This window comes from Archocentrus centrarchus, chromosome 1 (assembly GCF_007364275.1).
Source record: "Archocentrus centrarchus isolate MPI-CPG fArcCen1 chromosome 1, fArcCen1, whole genome shotgun sequence".
Lineage (NCBI taxonomy): Eukaryota > Metazoa > Chordata > Actinopteri > Cichliformes > Cichlidae > Archocentrus > Archocentrus centrarchus.
In genome coordinates this window covers 40,536,780-40,564,230 of record NC_044346.1, presented here as the reverse complement: position 1 = coordinate 40,564,230, position 27,451 = coordinate 40,536,780, and the positions used below count along the sequence as shown (strand labels likewise).

General features: G+C 41.3%; 1 protein-coding gene across 1 annotated transcript in view; it reads right to left on the bottom strand.

Annotated features, from left to right (window-relative positions):
- slc22a7a (solute carrier family 22 member 7a) overlaps positions 1–27,451 on the bottom strand; it is an 81,312-nt gene that overhangs the window by 969 nt on the left and 52,892 nt on the right. Inside the window, exons 6-9 of the mRNA XM_030738521.1 lie at positions 20,618–20,727; positions 12,141–12,355; positions 11,899–12,007; positions 10,583–10,789 (exon numbers count right to left, since the gene is read on the bottom strand). Coding sequence (XP_030594381.1) covers positions 10,583–10,789; positions 11,899–12,007; positions 12,141–12,355; positions 20,618–20,727 — 641 coding nt within the window. The remainder of the gene's footprint in view (positions 1–10,582; positions 10,790–11,898; positions 12,008–12,140; positions 12,356–20,617; positions 20,728–27,451) is intronic.

Sequence of the window (27,451 nt, the reverse complement as noted above, 5' to 3'; positions counted from 1 at the left end):
GAATCCAAAGTGGGAGCTGGTTTCACAGAAGAGGGGCCTGAAAGAGGAAGGCTCTGCTTCCCATTCTACTTTTAAATTATTGTAGGGTCTTTACCCGCAATACAAAGTGCCTTGAGGTGACTGCGTGTTGTGATTTGGCGCTATATAAATAAAATTGAATTGAATTGAATTGAACTTTTAAATGTCCTAGAAACTACAATTAAGCCAGCAGTCTGAGAGCAAAGTGATCTATTGGGGTGATATGGTACTGATTGAAGTATTATGGTACTGAGGTCTTTAAGATAATTTGGGTCCTGATTATTCAAGATCTTGTATGTAAGAAGAAAGATTTTAAATTCAATTCTGGATTTAACAGGAAGTCAATGAAGAGAAGCCAATATGGGAGAAATATGCTCTCTCTTTCTAGTCCCTGTCAGTACTCTAGCTGCAACATTTTAGATCAGCTGAAAGCTTTTTGGGGAGCTTGTAGGACAGCCTGATAATAATGAATTACAATGGTCCAGCCTAGAAGTAATAAATGCATGAATTAGCTTTTCAGCATCACTCTGAGACAGGATGTTTCTAATTTTAGAAATATTGCACAAATGCAAAAAAGCAGTCCTACAAATTTGTTTAATATGTGCATTGAAGGACATACTGTATCCTGGTCAAAAATGACTCCAAGATTCCTCACAGTGTTACTGGAGGCAAAGGTAATGCCATCCAGAGTAAGTATCTGACACCATGTTTCTAAGGTTTGTGGGGCCGAGTACAAGAACTTCAGTTTTATCTGAATTTAGAAATAGGAAATTAGAGGTCATCCAGGCCTTTATGTCTTTAAGACATTCCTGCAGTTTAACTAATTGGGGTATGTTATATAGCTTCAAGGATATATAAAGCTGGGTTAAGCAGCGTAACAATGAAAACTGAGCCAATGTTTTCTAATAATACTACTTAAAGGAAGCATGTATAGTGTAAATAGAACTGGTCCTAGCACAGAACCCTGTGGAACTCCACAATTAACCTTAGTGTGTGAAGAAGACTCCCCATTTTCATGAAGAAATTGGAGTCTATTAGATAAATATGATTCAAACCACTGCAGCGTAGTACGTTTAATACTTATGGCATGCTCTAATCTCTGTAATAAAATATTATGGTCAACAGCTTTTTAATTAATGGTTTAATTACCATGTCCCAATAGCCAGTCCTGATAGCTGGGGATCGGTCCGCCAGGACCCCGACCTTGGCCACCGCCTGACACACACTGACGCTTCCTACGGGTGGTGGGCCTACAGGAGGGCGGGCCTATGTCGTCTCTTTGGGCTACGCCCGGCTGGGCACCACAGACTAACACCCGGCCACAAGACGCTATGCCTCAAGCTTCCTCCCCAGGCCTGGCCCCAGTAAACCTATCCCAGGCAGGGTAAACAGCTCCTTTGTCTGGCCTCTCACTCAGGACCAATTTGCCAGCCCCCAGACACTATAGCACCTGGCATCACTGGTACACACAAATCCCTCCACCACGATAAGGTGGCGATTCACAGAGGAGGCCAGCCACCCTCCAAAGGGTGGTTGGCCTCGCCATCAGAGATAGGGTGAGAAGTGTGGCCATTCAGGAGGGGCTCAGAGTAGAGCTGCTGCTCCTCCACATCAAGAGGAGCCAGTTGAGGTGGCTCAGGCATCTGACTAGGATGCCTCCTGGGCGCCTCCTTTGTGAGGTGTTCCGGGCATGTCGTAGCGGGAGGAGGAGGCACATGGCATTGAAGAAGATAATAGTGGAGGAATTATATCCTTAAACTTAAGGCCGTTTCACACTGGATGCGTTGCGTAAATTCCAAATTCAAAATCTTTCGGATGCGAACCTGTCGTGTAACCTATATACACACCAGACGCGTTGCATTGTTGCGACTAAATCCTCCTCATATAACACACGGTGAAAAAAAAAATACAGTCGACATCAAGCGATGATGTAATGAGGCCCTGATGTTTCTAAGCAAGAGAAGGACGAAAGAGAGTTTATGGTTCATCCAACTCATAAGAAAGCAGCAGCAGGGAGAGTTTTGTGGTTTGATCCCGGAGTTGAAGCTGCATCACAGATGCTTTTACGCATATTTCAGGACGTCAGTGGAGCTCTTGTTGGCAGAATTGGGATCACATGTGAGGAGGCAGAGAATAATTTCAGAGAGCCGACTGACCTGGAGCAGCATGTAGCTGTGTCTGAGGTAAAATATTATGATTTTATTTTTCCCACATCACTGTATATTCAGTACATCGGTGCGCGTTTTGAGCTATGACCTCAAATGTTGCTAAATGCAGCGCTCTGATTGGTCAGACCTGCTTGTACGCTTGTGAAAGTCAGAAAAATTGAACTTGATCCGAAAAAATAAATGCCGCAAATTCGTCCTGTGAAATGACGTGGTTGGTGTGAACATCTGCATTAAGAACAGGCAAGTCCGAAAAATATTTCTAACGTACGAAACATTCTCACGGAATTTACGTGTCCGGTGTGTAAAGGCGTTTAGTCACAGGTAGTGTTGTAGTACTCAAGAGCAGTCTCGAGACCATTTTTTGATGGTCTCTGTCTTGTCATGGACTCGACCGCATTTTTACTTGGTCTTGTCTCAGTCTCGGACATTGAGGACTCTGGATTTTATTTCAAGACCAATCAAGACCACAACTGTGAAAATATCACTAAATTGCCAGAATATTGTCCAATGTATTTTAGGGATGGCACGATACCACATTTTTATGTCCAATACCGATACCGATATTTTACATTTGGATATCTGCCAATACCGATATAAATCCAATCTTTTTTTTTTTTTTTTAATGTTTTTAAATGCCTGGATCAATTTTAACCCTCTATTAATCCTGGGCCCGTATCTGAGCCGTCCCGCAGCTTCTCTGACTCTACAGCAAAACATCTCTGTCCCTGGCTGGCCCACACATACACATGCGACACATCAAAAGAAACCTACGACTCTCGTCTTTCCGACCATGTATGCCATTCCTAGGCACAACAATCACAGTATATACACCACAGAGTGTTTTAAACTAATACCCAAAACTAGTAATTTGACGTTCCCTAATTTTGAGGGCTGTCTCGAGTCCAAATCTTGATAATTCCCCACAAATTTGGCATCATTCTGTCCATAACAGTCCAGTGAATATAATCCAATACATCCATGAGGTCCAAAGCATGAGTCACATCCACAAGGGCACCAAAAACAGAGCCTAAACTTTTCTTGAAAAAAAGTAAAGACACTTTTTTGTGGACTTTACCTGATGTAGCAGCTCGTATTTACTGCTAAAACGAACGTTTTTTGTTCAAAATGGCCGCCCGAAGCCGTAGGCTTTGATTGACACCTTGTCATGGTACTGGGCCGGTGGCCCAGCGTTTTGAGTTTCTTTTGTGTAGCTTTTTTTTGTTGTACTTTTTCTGGTTGTTTTCTTAGTGTTTCTTTTATATTCACGAGCATTCTCCTAAATACGTTTCTACTGCAGGTCTATATTTAGTCACTAATCAGGGATTGAATTATAAAAAATATTTTGACGGGGAAGGGGTCCAGGGTTAGAATAGTTTTGGATTTTACATTATAGTATAGTTTTAGTTAGTTTTTACTTTTTTTTCTTTAATTCAGTTAGTTTTAATTAGTTTTCAGAGTGTTTTTTCTCATTTTTATTAGTTTTTATTTTTGGTTTCATGCTTAGTTTCAGTTAGTTTCAGTATTAGTTTCAGTATTTTCATACCTAATCAGGTGCAAGATTCAAGGCGCAAAAGTGACTATTGTGTACTGAAAACTTGACAAAAGATACCGTTTAAAGAAATATATTCAACAACCAGCTGTTCACAAGACATGCTAAATGTGTGTAATATTAAGGACACACATGAACATCAACAGGGAGAAACAAAGAAAAACATGAACTCAGAAACTCAAATTCTACAATAAACTCCACAATAAAGTTCAGCATCAGTGCAGCAGATTAACAACAGCTACATGTGGTGTTTGACAAAAACAAACTCTTTGAAGGAGTCAGAGCTCAAATCCAGCTGCATCCTGATGTTCTCACCACCTGATGCTGCTTCTGTTTTGGAGCTAGCTTGGTTAGATGCTCGCTAATTAAACCTGCAGGGTCTTTGCGGCCTCTGTACATAACCTAAGTAAGTTGCCGACCTCATGTCCACATTTATGCTTGTGTAGCTGGATTGTGTGTGTTAATTACCTTGTGGTCGTGTGCAGGTGTTTTGTATGCAGCGCAGGCTGGGACTTCTTTTTTGGTCCTCGCTCTTTGTGCTCAGTTTTTTGGCTGCAAACATATTTGTCCCTGTTTTTTTTCACTTTCTTCATTCCTTCACGTCCATCCTGATAGTTTCAGCAGTCTCCTACCAGGAATTTGCTGACAGTTGTGAGTCCTTATATTGATGCTTTGATTATTTTTCCTGATTGTTATTCTCTCACTGATAAAGTAGCCGGAAACGCACAAGAACGCAACAGTTTAGTCACAACTTTCTGGGCTGCGTGGACCCGACAAGTAGTCCCGTTTCTCAGAGGCGCAGGCCAGGTTACCTGGTAGAATCAGAGCGGTTTCTGTAGCCGTTGTGCGCTTCTCAGGTGGACTTTGATGTTGCTGGTTTTTCCTGACTGAGAAATGTTCCGCACATTTTTCATCATCCACAACAAGACTTTCCATTCTATCTGTGCTCTTGTACTCAAAGAACCTCCATACGGGACTCTGCTGCTTTCTCGGCAGACCGCAGCCATTACTTTGCGGACCAGCGCGGTGAGCGCACGCACATGCGCACACACTCACACACTCACACAGTTGTCCAATGACGCTCCCAGCTTAAACTCGGAGAGCGGAAAAAATGATTTCATATCAATCCACAAGGCTTAAAAACAAAACAAAAAAAAAAAAAACAAGTAAATGAAAGTCAGTTTATCGATAATTTCAGTTAGTTTTAGTTAGTTTTGTAAACTCACAATTCAGTTTTAGTTAGTTATCGTTTTTTCCTTTTAATTATAGTTTTTATTTATTTCAGTTAACGACAATGTTTTTTAAATTTCAGTTTTCGTTATTTTGTTCGTTTTCGTTAACTATAATAACCCTGAAGGGGTCCTTCCAGTACCGAATGGTCACAGTGCTAATATCTGCGCTCACTAGCAACAGAGAACTTTAAAGAATCTGAGGGGTTGTTTTCTAACTCCTGATCCACTCCATTCCAGTAGGTGGTGGTAACGCAGCTCTAAGCTGGTTTGGTCAACCACAAACCCACAAGAAGAAGACAACAGCGAACTGTAATGCAGCTAATGTGAGCAAAACGTTTTTTAATGTATCGGATTGCATTTTTTTATTTCTTTCCAATATCCAATCCAGTAATTTAGGCCAGTATTGGACCGATACTGTATATCGGATCAGCGCATCCCTAATTTAACATCCTTGCTTTTATTGGATGCAAAATATACTAATTGAAATCCAAAAAAGATCGCGCTCCTCTGCCTTCTCCCAGGAGTGCATCGCACAGACTCCACCCCGGCTAGGTCACTGCTATTTTCACCGCTTGCGCCTGTATCATTTCACTGTAATTTGCAATCTACCACAGGGCATGGGAAGTTTCATTCACAATGTGCATGTTTGATCTCGCTACAGTCGAGCATGCACTTGATTTCGCAAGCTACAGAAATCGAAATGACAACCGGCATGAATGCGAGGAGAAGTAAGAGGAAAAATGAAGATCAAATGAAAATTTCAGGCTTCCAATTCAACAAAAAAATCCCCGCATGACAGGGAAATACCAACATTCATGTTTGTTGATACATAAACTGAAAATTTAATGCAAAATTTAGGGCTGCAACAATTCTGCAAGTAACAATTGGATTATTAAACATCCTCGACACAAATTTGTTGCATTCATGTTTCGTTTTAACTCTACAGCTCGGGTGTCTCCGTGTAAGTGAAGCATTTCATCCTCTGTCACTGCAATGGATTTCCATCATTTGGAAAAAACGACCCTTTAACACAAGTGGATCATCGCTGACAAGTTTCTCCACACCCCCACTTCTCTGTGCTATGAGTGTGCGTGTGTGCCCACGTGTGCCTGTTGTGCAGAGAATGTCGGCTGTTATTTTTTCTTTACTTCAACTGTAGCCACCAGAAGGGATCGCTATAACCACAGTTTGCTAGCGGGGGCTGCTATTAGCACTAATGATCATTTAGTGCCAGACGATCCCCCTCTCCACCCCCTGGAGTACTGAGGGGCGCCGTCAAAATGTTGTTATTGCTTTAATCCCTGATTAGCGACTAAAAATAGACCTGCAGTAGAAATGTATTTAGGAGGAAGCTTGTGAATAAAAAGCATTACAGCATTAAGCTCATGCAGCCCCCAGTTTTTCAACAAAAACACAACAGCAGCTGTTTTACGTGCAGTCTGTTTGCACACGCAGCAAGCGCAAAGAAGCGGAGCCGTTACTGAGACGGTATGCTCAGGTGGCGCAAAAGGATACGTTTTTCTAGCGTCCAGCACTTGTTCCTTGAACCACCTTAAAACCTTTACTGGGAAACAGCTCGAGGTCCTTCATCAGCCACCTGATCAGCAACTTTGTAGCTGCTCCACCTACCACTGTTTGTTTCACACAGAGAAAAATCTGCTGTACGGAAGTTAAAATATGCAGATGAATTGTTAAAATGAAAAATTATTTCTTATCCGATTACGTGATTAAATGATGGTGTAATTGATGGAATACTCAATTACTAAAATAACTGATAGTTGCAGCCCTACTTGTATTCAGAAAGCCATAGTCAAACATTAGTTTTCAGCACCAGTGGAGCTATGAAAGGCCTTCAAGAAAAAACATTTCCCAGCAAGATGATGCCACTTCCTGTTGTTGCATTAAAAACGTGGTAGTTTATGGTTAAAACATGGTGACTGATATTCAAAGGTAGGAAATGCTTTTAGCAGCTGATTGATAAAACATCTGGATTATGTTTTTTTTGTGTATGCTTTTTATGTGATTTCTGCCAACCCATTACTGGAAGGAAACAGCGCTCTGGGACACATTAAATGCATAAATGTAACTTCTGGATTATATGCAAAAATTATCACTCTATCGATCTAACAAGGCCTGATTTAGAGTTTAGAGAGTGACTGACAGTGCTAAGACCCTCCTCCTGGCCTTGATTGGTTGTTTTTGACTGGGAGGGGTTCAGGGGACAGGTGGAGGTGGAGGTGGTATGGCAGGCCATTTTAACAAAATCCAATTCACCACACTTACATTCCAGATATCTGAAACTGATTTATAGTCATAAAGACGTATTAGTAAATTAAGATATATCTAATTATGTTTTGAGTAGACAAAATACCTATTTGAGATATCTCTAATTACATTCTGACTAGTCGAAATGACGTCAAATTTACCATTGATTTGTATGGTGGCTTCAATTCAAGATATCTTCAATGAATTACTATCTGAAACTCACATTTCAGATATCTACAATCCAATTATGGCTAGTCATAAAGTTAATTCAAGATATCTTGTTTTTTATTCTGACAAGTCATAATTTTAATTAAAGATATCTTAAATGACAACCTAATTTAAGATATCTTAAATGTATTTTTAGATAGGCGATAAAGTTTTGACTAGTGTAAATTAAATTTTAGATACCTTGAAAGCAAATAACGACTAGGCAAAATGAAGTTAGAGATATCTTGAACTGTAATTTTGACTAGTCAAAATGCCTTTTAAGATATCTCAAAATGAATTACAGATATCTTGAATTAGATGGCTTTTCTATTTAAGATATCTAAAATTAACATTCTGACTAGTCAGAATGACGTTAGAGATATCTTGAATTACGCAGCATTTTGGCAGAAAGTTTTTAAGGTAGTTTGTTAAAATGGCCTGCCATAAAATCAGAGATTCTGTGCAGATTTCTTAAGCAGTCTTTAAGTACATGATTCTCGCACTCTGCATATCCCATACTGAGGAGCTCTTTCTATATTGTTGCATTTTATTACAATTTTGTCCACAACAGCCAGCGTCATTGCAGCCACCTGAAATTCTACACAGGCAATTGTTTGGACAGCTCAGTACAGCATAAGGGGGCTTACCCGCAATCGCTTAATTCAGATATCTAAAACGTAATTTTAAATAGTCACAATTACGTTTGAGATATCTTAAATTGTAATTAGGGATGTTTTTTTTTTTTTTTTTTAATTTAAACCGTTATTAAACCAGGCGAACAGATTAAGAACAAATTCTTATTTACAACTGTGGCCTGGCAAAAGGGGAAGCCTTTTGTGTGACCCCTCAAATAACGAATCCGGTGACATCATTTGAGATATCTTGAAAGGAATTTTGACTCGTCAAAATGTAATTGAATTATTATTATTACTAGTCAGAATGTAATTGCGGATATGTTACGTTACCATTCTGGTTAGTCAAAATGTAGTTTTGTCTAGTCAAAATGCAGTTTTAGATATCTGAAATGTAATTATGGATAGTCAGACAAACGGATTTAATTTTAAAACGGCCTGCCATAGAGGTGGAGGTGGAGGAGGTTGATTTTTTTTCACAGATTATCTGTCTCATACTATACTGTCGTGACATGGTGACAGTTCCAAAAAATATGTAAACAGATTTTTTATAAAAGTTACATACTGCAGCTTTAATCTGTATAAGCAAGAAACTTGTGGCTTTAGTTCTTACTGTCAATGATTGTTTGCATTTTTTAAGTTTTAGACATTTAGCTATGTGGTTTTCAAATAGCACCCATTTTCACAAAGATTGTCAGTTTAAAAACAACAAAACTTTATGTATTGTTTATGAAAGGCAGAGAAAAGTAAAGACTATTGTGATGGACTATGAATAATTGTTTTACATTCAGTGATAAATGATGGAAGTCACCCAGGAGTATTAAATAAAGATGGTTAAATTTATTTCAGCTCTAAGTGTTTAATATCTAGATGTTTTAATGAGAATGTGGCTCTTTCAGATCAATTTTAGAAGTGAGTTTGATCATGTTTCACATTTTATTGTGTCATGTAGCGTGGGGCACTGGTCTTGGTCTTGACTCGGTTTTGCCCTCCCTCGGTCTTGGTCTCGGACCCTAAAAATCTTGGTCTTGTCTCAGTCTCGATACACTCTGGTCTTGGTCTTGACTTGGTCTCGGGTTAGGTGGTCTTGACTACAACACTGGTTACAGGATTTTCAGAAAGACTTTTACTGTAATAAAATTTATTCCCCACTGTTGAGTAATCCATAAATGTAAATGTTTTTAAGAAATGATCAGACAAAAGGAGGTTTTCAGAGAATACTGTTAAGTCTTCAGTTTCAATGCCATATGTCAGAACAAGATCCAAAGTGTAATTAAAGTAGTGAGTGGGCCCATTTATATTTTGAGAGAAGCCAAGTGGGTCTAACAATAGAAACTGAATGCAGTGTTGAGGCTGTCATTTTCAGTATCTACATCGATGTTAAAAATTACCCACTATAATTATTTCATCTTAGCTGAGCATTAAATTAAATAAAAGTCTGCGAAATCAGACAGAAACTCTGAGTAAGGGCCAGGTAGACAATAGATAACAACAAATAAAATAGGTTTTTGAATTTTCCAAGGATAAGAGTCAGACTTTCAAATGAATTAAAACTCTGTCTGGGTCTTTGGTTAATTAATAAGCTGGAATTGAAGACTGCTGCTACTCCTCCTCGACCTGTGCTTTGAGCATTCTGACAGTTACTGTGACTCGGGGGAGTTGATTCATTTAAACTAACGTATTCATCCTGCTGTAACCAGGTTTCTGTAAGGCAGAATAAATCAATATGTTGATCAATTATTAAATCATTTACTAACAGGGACTTGGAAGAGAGAGACTTAATGTTTAATAATCCACATTTAACAGTTTTACTTTTTAGTGCAGTTGAGGATGCTGTGTTATTTTTTCTTTTTGAATTTTTACGCATAAATTGTATTTTGCTGGTTTTTGGTTTTGGGAGCAGGCACTGTCTCTATGGGGATGGGGTTTTGGGGGTGTCATGGCCGGGAAGGAAACGGGCGAGGAAGGGCAAACACGAAGGACTCCAGAATTAATCATACAGTAACTTAAAGCGGTATTTATTTAGGTAGGTGGGAAAATAAATACAAAAATCTTGGAAGGGAGATGGAGGGCAGGCACAGGGAACACAGGAACATGCGGGCACAAAACATCAACGACGCGACAGAGAACAAATGAAAACTGAGGGCTAAAATACACAAAGGGTAATCAGGGCAAGAGGAAACAGCAGGGAACAACAGGTGAGGCAAATGAAACTAATTACACAGGGAAAGCAAAGCTAGACACAAAGCACAGGGAAAACACACTGGCAAAATAATACGAGTCACAACACTGGGAACAAGACAACACACTGGGAGGACAAGCACAGGAAATAAATTATAAACACAAAACGCTGGGCAAACGGCCCAGGACATGACAGGGGGGATGGCAGGAAGAGAGAAGCTGCAGAGGGGCTTATAAGACTGCAACTCTGCTGCCTGGTCTCAACTCTGGATAGTCATAGTTTGTTTGGGAACTGATCTGAGTTGTTGTGTTTTCTCGTCTATACTGTACCTTCCCTCCTCAACATCAATGATGTTTTCAGGCAGATGGACATTCAGCGTCTCTGGGAGCAGGAAGACCAAGCCGCCGCTGATAATTCCAGTGCCAGAAAAAATCAGAGGGGGGAGAAGGAGCCAGATATCCTCCAGCATCATGATCATTGGAGCTAGGGAACTCCCAATCCGACAGACACATGAGGTGTAACCTATACCGCACTGCCTGCCCAACAACACAACACAACACAACCCGGAGCAATAATTTTAATAGTATACAAGAAAGTATATTTACTACAACTACAGTGAAAGAGATACTTAATTCATTTTCACCAGTGGTAAGTTTGTCTCAGTGGCAACAAGGCCCCATAACAACAGTGTAATTCAAATGTTTTGCCACTTTGTGTTGAACTAAAGTTTCTAAGATATATTTATTTGTTCTGTCCAACACTTTCATATTGTATTTAAGACTCTAACATGTTTAAATAAATGGCTTTAAATTAGGGGTGGGACTTTAACGCGTTAATTTCGATTACGGGGAAAATAACGAATTAAAAATTTTAACGCATTTTAATCACACTTTACACCATGGAACATTTCTCAGTGCACGAATTCCAGGCATACAGATTATATCGATGCACAATGTCCAAAATCAGGGGCTGCATCCTTCGAAGGACCCGGCCCACGAAGACCGCAAAGGCCGGAAGTGAGCGGCTACCCTTCATATCAGCTGCCGTCACCTCTGCGTAGCTCATGTCGCCTAGCAACGTGAGTGCAAAGCACAGCTGTGGAAAAGCAGCTGGTTAAACGGAGAACAAATTTTTGCTCCTTTTTGTGGTTTAATTTTAATTCTTTTATTCAAAATAAACTGTTAAAACATGCATAACACATTTCAGCATCAAGGAATACAGCTGAGAGAATGATTAATATCCAACTATATTAAGTGAGACATTAATGTTGAATAAAACTATCCAGTTATGTTGCTTAACTTTAATTTCAGGAGTTTGCTTATCACAGGAGCACTTCCACCCTTCATTGGTCTGTGTAGTAGACTGGTGGGAAAATAAACAAAATTTTGAAGTTCAAGGTTATGTATATTGATTCATTCATCAACCAAACTTAAATTAATATTTCTTATGTTAAATATTGAAATGTGATTAAAATACGATTAATTTTGATTAATTATTTACAAAGCTTCTAATTAATTAGATTAATTTTTTTTAATCGAGTCCCACCCCTACTTTAAATACTAACTGCCCTTTTTCAATCTCAGAAAATAATCTGTAACTAAAAGGAGCATTATTTCAGAGAATATTAGGCTTCATGGGGTTATACCTGAGGATAGTTGGGTAGAGTTCAGTTGAATAAAGGAATGCTGTGGTGAATGCCGCCTCAGAGAAACCCTTTGCCACCACAGCAATGCACATACGAAATACAGAGTACTCTGAACAAGAAACAAATCAAAGATATGTGAGATATCTGGAACTTCAGAACAATTTATGAAGCCAACTAAACAGACAAGTCTGCAAGTAACATTTATTTTAAGTATATGTAAGCAAGGCAGGAAGTGATTTAACCTAGAGGGATGAATGTGTTTATTCCAGTCAGAGATCCTGTTATGATTAGAAACCACGCCTGGCCATTTCGTCGGCCAATCCGGTCCAAGATGAAGAAGGTGAGGACTTTGGCAGGAGCTTCAATGGCACCATAAATGAAATGAGTGAGGTAGATATTGACGCCAAAACCTGAGATCTTGAAACTGATCCCATAGTACAGGAAAGCAACAGCAAACCTGGAGGTTCAGCAACAGAGAATTCAATTAAATTTTATTCATACACCGCCAAATCACAACAAAGTCACCTCTAGGCACTTTATGTTGTAAGGTAAAGACCCTACAATAACAACAGAGAAAACCCAACAGTCAAAACGACCCCCTATGAGCAAGCACTTGGCAACAGTGGGAAGGAAAAACTCCCTTATAACCAGTGATGTCAGTAATCTGTACTCTAATCTGACTACTTTTTTTTGGTAACGAGTAATCTAACGTGTTACTATTTGCAGTCCAGTAATCAGATTAAAGTCACTTATCCAAGTCACTGCGTTACTATTTTTGTCATTTTCCTCAGTACAAAGATATATTTTTGCTTTCTTCTTGCGTCTCGAGGAGTGACGTCTGGCCAATGCGACAATTAACTCCTGTTTTCAGCATAAGGACAATAATAGCACACACCGACACAAACAACAACAATGGAGGGAGGAGAGAGATGTGTGTTTTATAGCTGGAAATACAGGCACTATTCTGAGTTTGTGTCAGCTAAAGATGACTGGAAGCCTAAAAAGAAGAAAGGACACGAACATCCAAATAGAAATGAAGGATGGGTGCAGGGCCAAAAAATACATAACCAAGAAACAGAGAAAAGGGTCCACACACCGGCAAAGCTCCTGAATAATGTTTAATCTAAACAAATCTTGGCAGCGAGTGACATTTCGGGCCACAAATTGGCCTTTTTCAGACTTAACAAAAACAATGCAGGACTAATTGTATATATACTAGGGGTGGGACTTTAACGCGTTAATTTCGATTAATTAATTATGGGGAAAATAACGAATTAAAATTTTTAATGCATTTTAATCGCACTTTGCACCGTGGAACGTTTCTCAGTGCATGAATTCCAGGCATACAGATTATATCGATGCACAATGTCCAAGTTCAGGGGCCACATCCTTCGAAGGACCCGACCCACAAAGACCGCAAAGGCCGGAAGTGAGCGGCTAGCCTTCATATCAGCGTCACCTGCCCTCACCTCTGCATGGCTCATGTCGCTTAGCAACATGAGTGCAAAGCGCAGCTGTGTAAAAGCAGCTGGTTAAACGGAGAATGAACTTTTGCTCCTTTTTGTGGTTTAATTTTAATTCTTTTATTCAAAATAAGCTGTTAAAACAAGCATTACAACATCAAGGAATACAGCTGAGCTAATGATTAATTTCCAACTATATTAAGTGAGACATTAATGTAGACTAAAAATATCCAGTTATGTTGCTTAACTTTAATTTCAGGAGTTTGCTTAACACAGGAGCACTTCCACCCTGGTCTGTGTAGTAGACTGTGGGAAAATAAACAAAATTTTGAAGTTTAAGCTTATGTATATTGATTCGTTCATCAACCAAACTTAAATTCATATTTCTCATGTTAAATATTGAAATGTGATTAAAATGCGATTAATTTTTATTAATTAATTACAAAGCTTCTAATTAATTAGACTAATTTTCTTTAATCGAGTCCCACCCCTAATATATACACAATACTACGGCATGTGATGGATGCTGCCTACCAATCAGAAAAGAGGAAGGCAAAAGACAAACGTGTATACAATCAACCATCAACAATAAAGAAAATATGCAGATATATTACAAATATACAATATTTTAAATATACAATAAATATTAAAACAATCCAGCTAATCATGCATATAACAATATACACACACAAGTATATATAGAAAATACTGAAAATATGGAAAAGCACTAAATGTCCTGCAATTACGAAAAAATTTGTAAATATAAAAAGATTAAAATATATACAATCAAAAAAGTACAAACTAACACAGTCAAAAAAATATAAATGGGCAATAGACAAAGGAATGGCAGAAATGGAGAACCAATAAATAAAGTTTATAAAAAAGGTCTCAAATTCCTCATTAAGGCCATGAGCAGCTAATGTGTTCAGGGTAAAGATCCAAAAAGCCTCTCTTTTTAATAAAGAGGAATTGATGTCACCACCGCGACAATGGCGTTTAACAACTTCAGTCCCACAATAGGTGAGAACAGATACATTATGTCCGGCTTGTGTGAAATGAACAGCAACAGAACTTTTAGTATCGTGATTGCATATACATGATCGGTGTTCTGATATTCTAATTTTTAATGGTCTAGTTATTTTACCCACATACGCCAAACCACAGGGACATTTAAGTAACTAAATAACATTGTTAGTCTGACAAGTGATAATAGTAAAGGTGGTGGTCTTGTGAGTGAAATTGCACTGTGCGCAATGACCACAGCGGTAGTTACCGGAAGGAATCTGTGTTAAAAAATGAGAAGGTTTTGGACTTGGGGAGGCAAGCTCTTACTAAAAGGTTTTTTTTTTCGGTGCCCTCTTATAAACAATACGAGGTGGTGTGTGAAAGCATTTCAAAGTCGGATTAGAGCTAATATGCCAGTGTTTTTTAATCGTAGCTTTTAAGTCCTTAGCAAAAGGAGAGTAGTGGAGAATACAATTAAGGTTAGAAGTGGTATTTTTAGACTTGGTACAAGACAAACATTCGATCTGGTATATTCCCATAAAACGTTGGCGTGCGTTGGAAACTGCATATGGCATTTCTTCAGAATATGCAGCTGCAGTGGCTATCAAACTGAGACAAGGTGTCCGCCAACTGGGTGAAGCCCTACATGTGTTGAGAGATGACATATATGGTAAAGTAGCAATGGCTTACAGTGGCAGAACAGAGACTGAGCAAGACGCTATAGGCGTCGAAGTTTTCACTAATGCTGTGGGCAATGCAGAGATTGGGCAGAAACTGTTGGAACAGCGGCCTCACACGCTAGCCCAAGCTTATAACATTGCCTGCCGTCACGAAACTACCAAGCAGGCAGCATCATACATAACCACCCTCATGCACACAGGGACACGTAACCTGGCTGAACGAAGGTTCAGCTGTTATCTGGAAAGGGATCGAGGCAGAAGACGCAGAGCCCACCACCACACATAAACTGTGGGGGGGTAAAGGACAGAGTGCGAGTGTGCTTTGTCATAACTGCTCCGGTCTGGGTCACCTGAAGAGGAACTGCCCCTCACCAAGGAAGAATGCCATACCTCAGGCTCCATCATTCTCTCCCAGAAGCTCGGGGCCCACTGCACTTCATCTCAAACCCAAATGCCAAGAAATGAGCATTCACATGCTGGTGCATGAGCTGGAGGTATGTGCAGTTTTGGACACTGCAGCAGTGAAGAGTGTTCTGCCTTTGAACCTCCATCCATCCATCCATTTTCTTCCGCTTATCCGGGGCCGGGTCGCGGGGGCAGAAGCCTAAGCAGAGAAGCCCAGGCTTCCCTCTCCCCAGCCACCTCCTCCAGCTCATCCAGAGGGACCCCAAGGCGTTCCCAGGCCTTTGAACCTCTACAACACTATTCATCCAGAGGTCCGCCCTCCTCTTCAAATATCTGAGACAGACTGTGATTGGGGTTGGGCCTGGTGATGTACCTGTCCTTGGTGAGGCATATATACCTGTACAGATTAACAACTGGCAGGTGGCTGACATAACTAGCAGGCCTAACAAAGCGATCCTCGGTCATCCATTTCTGGTCCAAGCCCAGGCGCACCTTGACTTTGGAAACCACCGTATAGTACTCTTTGGAGAGGAAGTGCCACATTTTCAACCACTGAACAAATCTAGGGCACTTGTAGTGAGAGTGGTCCAGACTGTGGTGCAGGCCAGAGAGGAGTATATGGTCCAAGGCAACACCCATACTGGAGAAACAGTGAGAGGGGAGATGATATTGAGCCCCACCAAAGGTTTTGTGGAGAAACACAAAGTGTTGGTTGCCCGTGGAGTGGTGCAGGCTCAGTCTTGTAAAGTCGTGCCTATCCGCATCTTTAATCCTGGTAACTCTGCCATAACAATTAAGAGGAGGGCCATTGCCGGGATCCTTCAGCCGGCCCAAGTTCTGCCTCAAGCAACCACGGCCCACCCTGAGCTGACTGTGGGCAGCATCCCCGTTGTCCCCCAGCACCTACAGGAACTCTACGCCCAGAGTTCTGCTGAACTTAATGCAGGGGAGCAGCTCCAGCTAGCACAGCTGCTGTCAACTTATGGCAGCGTGCTCTCCACGGGCCCCAGCGACCTTGGCCGCATCAACTTGGTGCAGCATGATATTATAACACAACCTGGTATTCCAGTCAAGCAGCCACCACGCAGGATGGCAGGGGACAAACAACAGAGTGCTGACCAACAGAGCTTGGAGGCAGGCCTAGCCCGCAGCAGCCACAGTAGCTGGGCTTCACCCATAGTGATGATACGTAAAAAGGATGGAACATATCGCCGCTGCATAGACTATAGGGCCCTGAATGACTGCACTATCAAAGATGTGTACCCACTGCCCCGCATACAAGACATGTTGGACACCCTCTCCACTGCCAGGTGGTCAGCAAACTAGACCTTGCATCTGGCTTCTGGCAAGTTGAACTAATCCCAAGAGCTCATAAAGCAGCAGCCTTCTGCACCCGAAATGGACTTTTCGAATGGAATGTCATGCCCTTTGGACTGTGTAATGCTCCAGCGACATTCCAGCGACTCATGGACCGTGTTCTGGCTGGCATGCAATGGGAGACGTGCCTGGTCTGTCTGGACGACATCATTGTGCTGGGCAGAGATGTGCCAGAGATGCTGGCGCACCAAGCTAACCTGAAACTGAAGCCTGCAAAGTGTTGCCTCTTCTGCCACGAAGTTGCCTACCTGGGTCACATTGTATCAGAGGATGGTGTGGCCACTGACCCCAGTAAAATTCAGAAATTGCCAACACCCACATCAGTTCAGGGGGTCCGCCGCTTCATCGGCCTCGCATCCTATTATCGGCGGTTTGTGAAAGGCTTTGCCACCATAGTTGAACCCCTCCATTCCCTGACCAAGAAGTATGCATGGTTTCAATGGACTGAACTGTGCCAGGCAGCATTTGACAAACTTAGCAGCTTATTATTGTATACTGTACTTGTGTTATTTCTCTGTTAAGTGAAATGGAGTGTTGTGTCATCCTGTATGTTCCATGGCACAGATGCCTCTCCAGATGATCTCTGCACTGCCTTAATAAGCTCTTCATCACACAATGAACTGTCTTTTTCTCTACAGCACAGTCCTTTTCTCTACTGCTCCCCCGAAGCAAAATGACTTTAATGTACATGTTATGTTGCAAGTACTGTTTTTTTTTTTTTTTTTGACAGGAATGAATGTGCTCTTATTATTATGCTGGATTGGACTTCTGGGATAATGTCCGTCTTTTTAGGCTTGCGATGTGAAGCACTCAGTGATCTATGTCTTGAGAGGTGCTCTATAAATAAAATTTTACTTACTTGCTTACTTACCCTGAGGTATTCGGCCCTGGAGAAGAAAAAAATCTCCCCTGTGCTCTTTGACCACGGTCTGAGAGCTGCTACAAGAAAGGTTAACACTACGATTAAAAAAGACTGGCATATTGTCAGCTCTAATCCGACTTTGAAATGCTTTCACACAACACCTCATATTGTTTATAAGAGGGCACCGAATTTAAAAAACTTTTTAGTAAGAGCTTGCCTCCCCAGTCCAAAACCTTCTCATTTTTTAACACAGATTCCTTCCGGTAACTACCGCTGTGGTCATTGCGCACAGTGCAATTTCACTCACAAGACCACCACCTTTAATCATCCCCGCTCTGAGAAACCTTTCAAGATTAGAGGTATTATCACTTGTCAGACTAACAATGTTATTTAGTTACTTAAATGTCCCTGTGGTTTGGCGTATGTGGGTAAAATAACTAGACCATTAAAAATTAGAATATCAGAACACCGATAATGTATATGCAATCACGATACTAAAAGCTCTGTTGCTGTTCATTTCACACAAGCCGGACATAATCTGCTCTCACCTATTGTGGGACTGAAGTTGTTAAACGCCATTGTCGCGGTGGTGACATCAATTCCTCTCTATTAAAAAGAGAGGCTTTTTGGATCTTTACCCTGAACACATTACAGTAGCTCCTCATTGTCATGAATCAGCTGTGTGGCAGAGAGGAAGGAGGACCCCAATGCAAGGATACACAAGACAGAAGTAAATAACAACTCAGCTTTATTTTAGCGAGGGTAGAACAAAAAGCAACTTGACTTACATTCTCAGAGCTAAAGCAAAAACAGGATACACACAACAGGAAACCAAAGAACAAGACGAAGACGAGACGACAACGGGCACTGAAAACACTGGAGTAAAATACACGGGGGACTGATGAGGGAAGAGGAAACAGGTGGGAGCACAGGTGACGCTGATTACCAAGACAAGACCAGGGGAAACAAAACTGAATACAACAGACAGGGACCAGACAAACTATCAAAGTAAAACAGGAAGACAGGAGAGGGAAACAAAGACGCAGACTTGACACCGGGAGAACATAAGGAACTGGAAAGCAAAACATAACCAAACCCCGCAATCAAAACCCAAAACAAAACAGACAAAATTAAGCAAACCAAAAACACGGGGTCCAGTGGACCTTGGACCATGACACTCATGGCCGTAACGAGGAATTTGATTTGAGACCTTTTTTATAAACTTTATTTATTGGTTCTCCATTTCTGCCATTCCTATACTTTGTCTATTGCCCATTTATATTTTCTTGACTGTGTTAGTTTGTAATTTTTTGATTGTATATATTTTAATCTTTTTATATTTACAAATCTTTTCAGAATTGCAGGACATTTAGCGCTTTTCCGTATTTTCAGTATTTTCTATATATATACTTGTGTGTGTATATTTTTATATGCATGATTAGCTGGATTGTTTTAATATTTGTTGTATATTTGAAATATTGTATATTTGTAATATATCTGCATATTTTCTTTATTGTTGATGGTTGATTGTATACACGTTTGTCTTTTGCCTTCCTCTTTTCTGATTGGTAGGCAGCATCCATCACATGCCGTAATATTGTGTATATATACAATTAGTCCTGCATTGTTATTGTTAAGTCTGAAGAAGGCCAATTTGTGGCCCGAAACGTCACTCGCTGTCAAAGTTTGTTTAGACTAAACATTATTCAGGAGCTTTGCCGGTGTACAGACCCTTTTCTCTGTTTCTTAGCTAAAGATGACAACATCAAAGTTAGTTGTGCACTCTGTGCTGGCGACAAAGTGCTATCTAGCTTCAAAAACACTACATCAAATTTGAAGAAACATTTGGAGTCGCAGCACAGCACAAACTTTCAGAGCGAGTCCCACCAGGTGGTGAAGCAGAGCTGCAGCTAATGCAGGAGGCCCCCAGCACCCAACCAACAAAAGCTGGACTTCGGTGCAAACCAGTAAGTGGGGGAGAGCTGAAGAAGATGATCGGACAGTATGTAGTAGAGGAAATGCTGCCCTTAAACATGGGTGACTTGCCCTCATTTCGTGGTTGTCATTTTTATTTTGAGGCAGCGGGGGGGGGCAAAAAGTGCCAAAAAGTGATCGTCTTCCAAAAACCGATCTTCTGTGTTGTGCCAAGAAATGATTGCCTGTATTTAAATGGCTGTAAATGACTTGTTGGCCTATAATCTGTGAAACGTGTCAAACATATCTCTCATGAATGATATCAAGTCATGGCAGAAAAATGTCTTTTTAAACAGAAATCTGTCTCAGAAAGCTGCAGAAATTCCAACAAATATAACATCACAGTTCTATAAAGATATTTGAAGTGGTCAAAAAGCACTGGATTGATTATAATGTAGGTACAATAACACAGACTCCTAAAGATTGTTGAAAAACAGGTTATTTCTTCATTTTATATATAAGCCCTTCATAAATCATGCTGACTGCACTCTGTTTACCAATCTAAGCAAAGACATTACACATAAAAGCACACAGAAACATCGGAATCACTTTATGGCAGATGATCACTTTTTGGCACAACACCGGCAGCTGTTGAAAGTAACTAATAAAGTAACTTGTAATCTAACTTAGTTCTAAAATTAAGTAATCAGTAAAGTAACTAAGTTACTTTTTAAAGGAGTAATCAGTAATCATTAATCGGATTACTTTTTCAAGGTAACTATGCCATCACTACTTATAACAGGAAAAAAACCTCCGGCAGAACCAGGCTCAGGGAGTGGCAGTCATCTGCCGTGACTGGTTGGGACTGAGGGGAGAGAGTCAGAGATTAATAACTAATGATTAAATAGAGAGTGATGTATAACCAGAGTAAAATGAAATGAAAAGAATGAAAACACACACACACATTGAATTCCAACATTATCCAACAGTACTTTCAAAGAATGACTTGATACCAGAAGAATCCAGAGACGACAGTAATCTTCCTCAGCTGAGGTGTTTTGACCAGATCCAGGTAGGAGTGGTTCTTCTCAGTCACCTCAGAAACTGTCACCTTTGCCAGAACCTGTGGTACAGAAATGTATAAATATAAATTAGGGGTGGGACTTTAACGCGTTAATTTCAATTAATTAAATAATTACGGGGAAAATAACGAATTAAAAATTTTAACGCATTTTAATCGCACTTTGCACCGTGGAACGTTTCTCAGTGTACAAGTTCCAGGCATACAGATTATATCGACACATGATGTCAAAAATTCAGGGGCCGCATCCTTCAAAGGACCCTTCCTACGTAGACCGGGTCCTTCGCGGGCAGTGATGGTATAGTTACCTTGAAAAAGTAGTCCAACTACTGATTACTGATTACTCCTTTAAAAAGTAACTTAGTTACTTTACTGATTACTTAATTTTAGAAGTAACTAAGTTAGATTACTAGTTACTTTATTAGTTACTTTCAACAGCTGCCGGTCTTGTGCCAAAAGTGATCGTCTGTCATAAAGTGATTCAGATGTTTCTGTGTGCTTTTATGTGTAATGTCTTTGCTTATATTGCTAAACTGAGTGCAGTCAACATGATTTATGGCTTGGCCACTTCAAATATCTTTATATAACTGTGATGTTATATTTGTTGTGATTTCTGCAGCCTCTGAGCCAGATTTCTGTTTAAAAAGATATTTTTAATGTCAGACAGTTTTTACCTTGGAAAAAAAAAACAAAAAACGAATATATAGAAATCACTTTGCCAAAAACTGAGTGGAGCACCTACCACTCAGTTTGAGTCGTCATGAATCACCTGATATCATTCATGAGAGATGTGTTTTATATATACTTCACAGATTATAGGTCAACAAGTCATTTACAGCCATTTAAATACAGGCAATGATTTTTATTTATTTATTTTTTTTGGCAAATACCGAAAATTGCTGTTTGGCAGACGATCACTTTTTGGCACAATACCAGCCTCTACTACATACTATAGTAGAGGGCTTTTCAACTTCTTCAGCTCTCCCCCACGTGGGTGCTGGGGGGCTCCTGCATTAGCCGCAGCTCTGCTTCGCAACTGTTGTGACTCGCTCTGTAGGTTTGACTGCGCCGTGACTCCAGATGTTACTTCATGTCTGACGTAGTGTGTTTGAAGCTAGATAGCACTTTGTCACCAGCACAAAGCGCACAGCTAACCTTGATGTTGTCATCTTTAGCTGACACAGACTCACTATAGTGTCTGTATTTCAGCTGAAAAATGCGCATCTCTCTCCTCCCTCCATTGTTTACATTTGTGTCGCTGTGCTGTTATTGTCCTCATGCTGAAAACGGGATTTAACTGTCGCATCTGCCAGACGTCATTACCCGAGATGCAAGAAGAAAGCAAAAATATATCTTTGTACTGAGGAAAATGCAAAAAAGTAACGCACAGTGACTTGGATAAGTAACTTTAATCTGATTACTGGACTGCAAATAGTAACGCGTTAGATTACTCGTTACCGAGAAAAAGTAGTCAGATTAGAGTAACGCATTACTGACATCACTGTTCGCGGCCCACGAAGACCGCAAGGGCCGGAAGTGAGCGGCTGTGAAATTGGACGGTCTAACCTTCATATCTGCGTTACCTGCCCTCACCTCAGTGTAGCTCATGTCACCTAGAAACCGTGACAGCGCGAAGCACAGCTGTATAAAAGCAGCTGGTTAAACGGAGAACAAACTTTTGCTCCTTTTTGTGGTTTAATTTTAAGTCTTTAATTCAAAAACAAGCTGTTAAAACAAGCATAACACATTTCAGCATCAAGGAATACAGCTGAGCGAATGATTAATTTCCAACTATATTAAGTGAGACTTTAATGTAGAATAAATCTATCCAGTCATGATGCTTAACTTTAATTTCAGGCAAACCGATTTGCTAAGGAACAAATGAAACACTGAGACAAACCAAACATCAGCTGTTAGAGATCATCTGAGTGAATTATAAATGTGCTTAACTTCCACTCGGCGGCAAAAGCCAGTGGGGGTTTGAAAAGGATGTGCCAGCAATCGGGCGTTCTTTCCGGCTAAAGCGAGCCTCAATCCCCCGGTCAGCTGACAGCTAGCGAGGCGAGCTGCTGGTAGAGCAGCGGCAACGGACAGCTCCGAAAACAGCGGAGCACTTTTTGCAATTAAGCGATATCTTGATAACACGAGCTGATATTTGAGGTTTACACATTTACATACTCACCTGAAAACATCTTAAAATTTTATTTTGTGCCAGTTATTTCTCAAACTTTTTGGCCGCTATCCTCTGCCATTTCTGTGTTTGAGTTTTGATGCGTAATGAATCATGGGATATGGTAGGCCATGAAGGATACACCTGCCATCACCTCTGCGTAGCTCATGTCGCCTAGCAACTGTGAGTGTGAAGCACAGCTGTGGAAAAGCAGCTGGTTAAACAGAGAACGAACTTTTTCTCCTTTTTGTTGTTTAATTTTAAGTCTTTAATTCAAAATAAGCTGTTAAAACAAGCATGACACATTTCAACATCAAGGAATACAGCTGAGAGAATGATTAATTTCCAACTATAACAAGTGAGACATTAATGTTGAATAAAACTATCCAGTTATGATGCTTAACTTTAATTTCAGGAGTTTGCTTATCACAGGAGCACTTCCATCCTTCGTTGGTCTGTGTAGTAGACTGGTAGGAAAATAAACAACATTTTGAAGTTTAAGCTTATGTATATTGATTCATTCATCAACCAAACTTAAATTAATATTTTTCATGTTAAATATTTAAATGTGATTAAAATGTGATTAATTTCAATTAATTAATTACAAAGCTCCTAATTAATTCAATTACTTTTTTTAATCGAGTCCCACCCCTAATATAAGATAAGATAAGATAAAACTTTAATAATCCCACGACGGGGAAATTTGTGCATTACAGCAGCTCAATACAGAGAAAAAATGAAAAGGATGAGTAAGAACAAATAACTAAACTAAAAACTAAAATTCAATAGAATAAAATAAAATAGAATAAAATAGCAAAAAACTATACACATATACATAAGCACTATATACATAAATATATACATCAGTGTCAATACCCACATTTACATATACACACATATACACACACACGTCAAAACACTATATAAAGATATCAAAATATTATATACATTTGTAGCCGGTAAGGTAAGGTACACAGCATACACGGTATGCATTATATGGGTGAGTGTAATAAATAAAATGTATCTGACTGTATGGATAAAGTGATGGCAGTGTAGGTAAAGTGTCCAAGTGACTCAAGACATTATGATGTGTTATACAGTCTAACTACTGTTGGGATGAATGACCTGCGAAAGCGCTCCTTCCTGCAGCGAGGATGTTTCAGTCTCTGACTGAAGGAGCTGCTCAGTTCACCCACGGTCTCATGCAGAGGGTGATGGGGGTTGTCCATGATGGATGTCAGCTTTGCTAACATCCTCCTCTCACCCATCACCATCACAGACTCCAGAGGACATCCCAACACAGAGCTAGACCTCCGCACCAGTTTGTCGATCCTGCTCCTGTCCCTTTCGGTGCATCCACCCCCCCAGCAGGCCACTGCGTAGAAAAGGGCAGATGCTACCACTGAGTCATAAAAAGTCTTTAACAGAGTCCTGCAGACACCAAAGGACCTCAGTCTTCTCAGCAGGTGGAGTCGACTCTGGCCCTTCTTATACAGGACGTCTGTGTTTGTACTCCAGTCCAGCTTGTTATTGAGATGAACACCCAGGTACTTGTAGGAGACCACTGTCTCAATGTCCTTTCCCTGGATGTTCACCAGTGCTGTAGGGGGTGGCTTCCTCCTGAAGTCTATGATCATCTCCTTCGTCTTGCTGGCGTTGATTTGGAGTGCGTTGTTCTCACACCAGCCGACAAAGTCACTGATGACACCCCTGTATTCCTGGTCGTTCCCATCTGATACGCATCCGATGATGGCCGTATCATCTGAGAACTTCTGTAGGTGGCAATGGTCTGAATTGTACCTGAAATCTGAGGTGTACAGACTGAACAGGAAGGGTGAGAGGACAGTGCCCTGTGGCGCCCCCGTGCTGCAGACTACTACATCAGACACACAGTCATGGCACCTCACATACTGTGGTCTGTTGGTGAGGTAGTTGATGATCCATGCCGTCAGCTGCCTGTCCACTCCGGCTCCCTCCATCTTCCCTCTCAACAGTGCAGGCTGGATGGTGTTGAAAGCACTGGAAAAGTCAAAGAACATGACCCTCACAGTGTTCCCTGCCTGCTCTAGGTGAGAGAGGGATCTGTGCAGCAGATAGATGACGGCATCGTCCACCCCGATGCCAGGCTGGTAGGCGAACTGCAGGGGGTCCAGCGCTGAGCTCACCAGTGGGCGGAGGTGGTGCAGGATGAGCCTCTCCATGGTCTTCATCAGGTGAGAAGTCAAGGCCACAGGTCTGTAGTGGTTGGACTCCCTGGGCTGTGCGATCTTTGGCACTGGAACTATGCAGGAAGTCTTCCACAGTTCAGGGACCCTCTCCAGATTCAGGCTCAGGTTGAAGATGTGCAGGACCACCTGACAGAGCTGGTCTGCACAATCCCTGAGCACTCTGGGGCTGATTCCATCTGGACCCGCTGCCTTCCTGATCTTCGTCTTCCTGAGCTGACTTCTCACCTGATCAGCTGTGAGGTGGATGTGAGGCTGGGTTGGGGTGGGTGATGGGGCTGGCTCCGCTGTGGGTGAGGGTGAGGAGAGTGCAGGCAATGATAGCATTGCACCAGGAGAGAGGGGGGTCAGCATAGAGAAGGGGGCAGATGGGAGCTGAGGGGTGAGGGAGGTGGTCAACGACCCAGAGTCAAATCTATTGAAAAACAGATTCAAGTTGTTAGCCCACCCCCGGTCAGCAGACACTGTGGCTCCTCCATTGTCCTCAAAGTGGCCAGAGATTTTTTTCATGTTTCTCCAGACTTCTCGGACTTTGTTATGTTGGAGCTGTTCCTCCATCTTCCTCCTGAAGCTCTCTTTGCCTCTCCGGATCTTGTATTTTACATCCTTTTGCACTCTCCTCAGTTCCTCCTTGTCTCCAGATCTGAAGGCCCTCTTCTTCTCGTTCAGCAGGGCCTTCAGCTCTGGGGTCACCCACGGTTTATTGTTGGAGAAGCACCGTACCTTCTTGGTTGGCACAGTGTTCTCCACACAGAAGTTCATGTAGTCTGTGATGCAGTGGGTGAGGGCGTCGATGTCCTCACCATGAGGCCTGCAGAGTTCCTGCCAGTCTGTACATTCAAAACAGTCTCTCAGGGCCTCACTGCAGTCCTCAGACCACAGTCTTATTGTCTTCTTGGTGGGGGGTTTCCTCTTCACAATGGGGGTGTAGGTGGGGTGAAGAATGACCAGGTTGTGGTCTGAGTGGCCAAGCGGGGGTAGAGGTGATGAGCTGTAAGCCTCCTTTGTGTTAGCAAACAGCAGGTCTAGAGTTTTATTGTCCCTTGTGTGGCAGTCGACATATTGGGTGAAGTTAGGGAGAGTGGAAGAAGGTGAGGCATGGTTGAAGTCCCCAGAGATGATAATCAGGGACTGCGGATGTGCCGTCTGTAACTGAGAGACGGTGGTGTGGATGTCCTCACAGGCTGCTGTAGCGTCGGCCGACGGCGGGATGTAAACAGTTAACACAATAACATGTGAAAACTCCCGGGCCAGGTGGTATGGCTGAACGCTAACCGCTAACAGTTCAATGTCTTTGGTACAGCGCTGCTCCTTCACAGTGATGTGTCCTGGGTTACACCATCTCTCATTAACGTACATCGCCAGTCCCCCACCTCTCCTCTTACCACTCTCCCTCATGCTCCGGTCCGCTCTCACCAGTTGAAAGCCCTCCAATGTTACTACGGAGTCCGGTGTGTGGTCCGTGAGCCAAGTCTCCGTGAACAGCAGGAGGCTGCTCTGCTGGTACTCCCACTGCAGTCTGGTTAGCGCCGCCAGCTCTTCCATCTTGTTGGGTAAAGATCTTACATTGCCCATGAGAATAGATGGAATGCTCGGTTTGTACCGTCTCCTCCTCTCCCGGTACTTCGCTCCAGCTCTGCATCCCCTCCTCCGACGCCGTAATTCCTTCGGAATCTCGGGTCGCTCCTCCGGGAGTACGCTCCTGTTGCACAGGGCTAACAGCTGATCCCGGCTGTAAACAATAGAGTGGCTCACCGGTTCTCCAGATGAAGTGGTGAAAAGTCCCAAAAAGAGTATAAGGAATGCCACTACTCTAATGAAACTTCGCAGGTCCATGACGGGTTTGATATCTAATATAACTACTAAACTAAGAGTCTGAAAGAAAAACTAAAAACACAAGAAAAACACACAAGAAAGGGAAGTAACCTGGAGCTGCAGTAACAGGCTGCCTACCGTGGCGCCATCTTGGAAAAAAAAATATATATATAAATATATAAATATATTGTTTTTTACTCCTAAAATGAAATATATTAATCGGACTACACTTTAAAGCTGTACTATACATTTCTTGGCCTTTTTTGAGTACTCTGCTCTCCCAAGACCTATGAAATATGTACAATGCAGAATCTGAACAATATCATCAGAATGGAAGATTACTTCTTGTTAAATGTATTGGTTAATTTTACATTACAGGCAGGTCATGATTTCTTAATCTTTTTCATAATGTTTTAATAAAGTAATATCATATTCAGACTGATACTATGACCTGGGCTAAAGTATAAGTCAAACCTCTGTTTAACCAACTTAGCATGCAGGGCTGAACCCTTAAGGCATTTTTCATGGGAATGAGCTTCGACATTGGGTAGTCTGA